The sequence below is a fragment of the Melopsittacus undulatus genome, chromosome 1 (genome assembly GCF_012275295.1).
Source record: "Melopsittacus undulatus isolate bMelUnd1 chromosome 1, bMelUnd1.mat.Z, whole genome shotgun sequence".
In the NCBI taxonomy this organism is placed as follows: domain Eukaryota; kingdom Metazoa; phylum Chordata; class Aves; order Psittaciformes; family Psittaculidae; genus Melopsittacus; species Melopsittacus undulatus.
Window position 1 is genome coordinate 22741297 of NC_047527.1, and position 4231 is coordinate 22745527.

The window sequence follows — 4231 nt, forward strand, 5'->3', positions numbered from 1 at the left end:
GGCCAGCCCTTGAAAGGATTTAAATTGTCTACGTCACAGAAGCAGGTAGGAGGATCTGCCCACAGTGAGTGAAGTATTGAGCTCTTTTTCTTTATCTGTTCCTTTCTTAAGCCCTTGTACTCTTCCTTAGCTGTAAGTTGTGAATTCCTTTCTGAGGGAAAATGTGACTTACAGGGTTGGATTTTTTTTCCTTAGAGTTTCCTTGGCAGAGAGCTTAATGGAGTTGTCTGCTATCAACACCTGCTTTCAAGCTTTCCTGATAAAATTAGATTTTATAGCTCAACATCACATATGGCATCTTTATAATTAGTCTTTTTGCAGTATATGAATGTCAGTTCCTAAAATGCTGCCTTACTGTTCATGTGGGAATATTTCGCCTCATTAAACAAATCCAAGATTTTAATTGGAGCTTCTAATTGTTGAAAACCCACGGTTTTGTGTGTCTAATCTCAGAACCATTTTGACAGACTGAAATACAGCATATCTTCAGCTTCACTGGAACCAAGCTGTGTGCAGATCACTTCTGGAAATGGGAACCTGAGATGTAATCATTGGCCTCCATACCTACAGTCACTTGTGGAAATGTAGTCTTTCAACACGTAGGTATCTGAAAATGAAAGGTGGGCTTCTTCAGAGGGCTCATTACTGACCTAATCTTGGAAGCAGAGGTAGGTCTATGCTTAAGAGCTTCTGAAAAATATTACCATACAAAACATTTCAGAACAAGAACACCCAGTTTTTAACACACATGCTCAAGGATAAGCAAACTTCCACTGAAAGGTGAAGCTCAGAGGTGCTTTCAGACATGTGACGATCAGAATTACCAGTCAGAAAGATGTGGAAGGGTGTTCCTGTGTCAGTGATTCACAGGTGATTGTTTCAAACTGTTATAAAACACATGGAAGTCCTACACTAGTACAGATACCAGTATAGGTGATGGGTGATGTTTTCATTACTCGTGTCACAACTGAGAATCTTTATTCCACTTGAGTACGTTCATTTCTCTGCTCAGATGAGGAAATGCACAAACCAACAGATCATCACTATATCACCAGCACTAATGTCATGGAAGTGGTAACATTTGTATGGAAAAGTCAGCATTTAGTACCAATGCAACAAGATGAAAATGTGCAAAATGTCAAATTGTAATAGAAATGTCTTTAGTTTCTCAAGTGCAAAGTTAGTGCAGTGTCAGCAACACTATGCTCTAGGAAAAAAAAAAAGACAAATAGGAAAACATTTACAAACATAGCTCTCGATAGCTCTCATGCAAACTGCTGTCAAACTTGTACACTAATGCAGTGAATCGTTCAGGCTCAGCTCACTGGGGGTACTCCTGCTCATATTGGTAAGACTGGCCATAAGAGATTTAACTTTATAAGCATAGTAGTCTCTCAAGTTGACTGATGGAACTTCTTTCATGCCATCACCAAAATCACAGCTTCTCATGGCACTCTCTAGCTGCTTCTGACGCCTATAAAAGTGGGAGAATTTGTTGAAGATCAGTGTAATGGGAAGCACTACCACTAGGATACCAGCTAGGATGCATGCAGATGCCGTCAACTTGCCAGCAGTGGTCCCTGGTACAACATCCCCGTAGCCAACTGTGGTCATGCTAACAGTAGCCCACCACCAACAAGCAGGGATGGTGGCTAAACCCTCATTCTCTTCTTTCTCAATGGTGTAAGCCACTACAGAGAAAATGGAGATGCCGACAGAGAGGTAAAGCAGAAGAAGCCCCACCTCTCTGTAACTATACTTCAGGGTGGCTCCAAGGGACCTGAGTCCTGTGGAGTGTCTAGCAAGCTTTAAGATGCGAAAGATCCTCATGAGTCTCAGGACTTGCGCAACCCTGCCTAAATTTGCTAAAGTTGGACTACTTTCAACCACCAAGTTGACAATTAGAGTGATATAAAATGGAAGGATAGACATTAGGTCAATCAAATTCAGGGCATGCTTGAAAAACTTTAAAAAGTCAGGAGCTACTGCAAATCTCGCCACCAGTTCGAAAGTGAACCATGCAATACCAAAATGTTCCACGATTTCAAAGCGAGGGTCTTCCTCGGGGTTCCCATTGCTGTCAACTATCTGAAAGTCTGGGAGGCTGTTCAGGCACATGGTCACGATGGAGCCCAGCACCACCACTATGGAAAGGACACTGAAGATACGGCTTAAGACTGAGTACCCAGGATTATCCAAAGCAAGCCACAGCTGCCTTCTGATGTTTCCAAATGGTTGTTTATCAAATTTAGAGGCATCATTGTAGAATGCCAAAATCTCATCAAAAGAAGATGTGGTGCTTTCCTGGTCACTTTGTTCTTCCCATTTCTCTTGGTCTGGCTCCATTTTCCTCCCATGGTAGCTGTAACTACAGCAGGAGTCTATAAAGAATTCATTGATTCCCCAGTATTCAATCTCCTGGCTGAAAGAAAACACACAGAGTTCACCCATCACATGGAGCTTGCCGGTGTTATAAAAATGTAGCACGTAAGGAAAGAGCTCGGGGTTCCTGTCAAAATAAAATTCATTCTTGGTGTCATCATAGTCATCACAGAGCTCCAGGATTGACTCCTTTGAGTGGCAGCTCAGCAGTTTGCCCAGCCTGGTCTCAGGGAACCTTAATAGTGTGTTGGATCTCATCTTTTTCTTAAAGCCTCCAACGTTGATGCTGATCTCATTGTCTTCAAAATTCGCTTCAGATAAAGCCTTCAGACTCTGCCCTGTCATAGTGAGCTCCTTCCAGAGGTGTACAGAGAATGAAAACCTAGGATGCAATTACACAGTACATTGGCAAGATGAGCAAATCTACAGCATGTTCACCTATTATGCTTGCTTGTTTGCTTGCTTGCTTTCTCTTTCTTTCTCTCTTTCTTTCTTTCTTTCTTTCTTTCTTTCTTTCTTTCTTTCTTTCTTTCTTTCTTTCTTTCTTTCTTTCTTTCTTTCTTTCTTTCTTTCTTTCTTTCTTTCTTTCTTTCTTTCTTTCTTTCTTTCTTTCTTTCTTTCTTTCTTTCTTTCTTTCTTTCTTTCTTTCTTTCTCTCTTTCTTTTCTTTCTTTCTTTCTTTCTCTCTTTTCTATTTTTTTACTTTTTTAATTTTTTTTTCATTTACTTCCTTTCTTCCCTTTCTCTCTTTCTTTCCCTCTTTCCCCTCTTTTCTCCCTTCCCCTCTTTTTCTTTTCTCCCACTTTCTCTCACCTCCCACTGAAGACACTGAGGGCGGCTCCTTTGTTCCCGCTGCAGGCTCCAGTCCCTCCCCGTACCCTTCACCTGGGCTGCGGCTGTCGCTCCTACGACCCCCCCCATTACCCACGGCCTTTGGGCGACCGGCCCCACCCGGCCCTTTCCCCCCTTCCCGGCCCCCCTACACGAACACCCCCGCCCCCCGGGGCCGCACTCCCCCCCGCGCTCCCCAGCTGCGGGAGCCCCGGCCCTGGCCCCATCTGCCCCAGGGGCACCGCCCCGCCCCGCCCCGCTCCGCGCCCCGCCGCTCCCTCCCTACCTGCTCTCTCAGCGGCCGCGGCCCCCCGCCGGCGCGCCCTGCTGCCCCCGGCCCCTGCCCGCCATCGCCGCCGCCCGCGGGGGCCGCCAGGGCTCGCCTCGCTGCCGCTGCCGGTGGGGTGCTGGTAGCGGTGGGGTGCCGGTGCCGGTGGGGTGCCGGTAGCGGTGGGGTGCCGGTAGCGGTGGGGTGCCGGTGCCGGTAGCGGTGGGGTGCCGGTAGGGGTGGGGTGCCGGTAGCGGTGGGGTGCCGGTGGCGGTGCCGGTGGGGTGCCGGTAGCGGTGGGGTGCCGGTGCCGGTAGCGGTGGGGTGCCGGTGGCGGTGCCGGTACCTGTGCGGGTACCGGTGTCTGTGGGGGTGCGGCCCCGCGGTGCTGAAGGGACAGCGGCCGCGCGCCGCCCCGCTCAGCGGCGGGAGGCGCCGGCACGCGCACTCGTCATGGCGACGACCCCCGCGGCTGCCGCCCGCCCCGCCACTCCCACGCTCCCCCGACCAGAGCCCGCCGGGCGGTCGGGGGCTGCAGCGCGGAACGGGGCGCGGAGCCGGGCAGCGCACGGCGGGAGGGCGGGGGGTGCCTGGGCCGGTGGTCTCGCCGCCCGCCTCAGGAGGGGCTGCCCGGCTGAGCCGCTGTGCCGGCGGTGCCTCCGCTCGCTCGTTCCTGCCCCCGCGCACCGGCGCTGTGCGGGTACGGCAGCGGCGCCGCAAACCGGGGCTTCCTCCCCCCGCGATTCTGCCT

The 4231-nt window shown here is 50.2% G+C and overlaps 1 protein-coding gene across 1 annotated transcript; it reads right to left on the reverse strand.

Moving 5' to 3' along the window:
* Positions 1 to 1281: 1281 nt before the first annotated feature.
* On the reverse strand, positions 1282 to 2742 carry KCNS2 (potassium voltage-gated channel modifier subfamily S member 2). The gene has a single exon (XM_005150884.3). The coding sequence runs from the start codon at positions 2725 to 2727 to the stop codon at positions 1294 to 1296; it is 1434 nt and encodes a 477-aa protein (XP_005150941.1). The 5' UTR covers positions 2728 to 2742; the 3' UTR covers positions 1282 to 1293.
* Positions 2743 to 4231: the final 1489 nt, after the last annotated feature.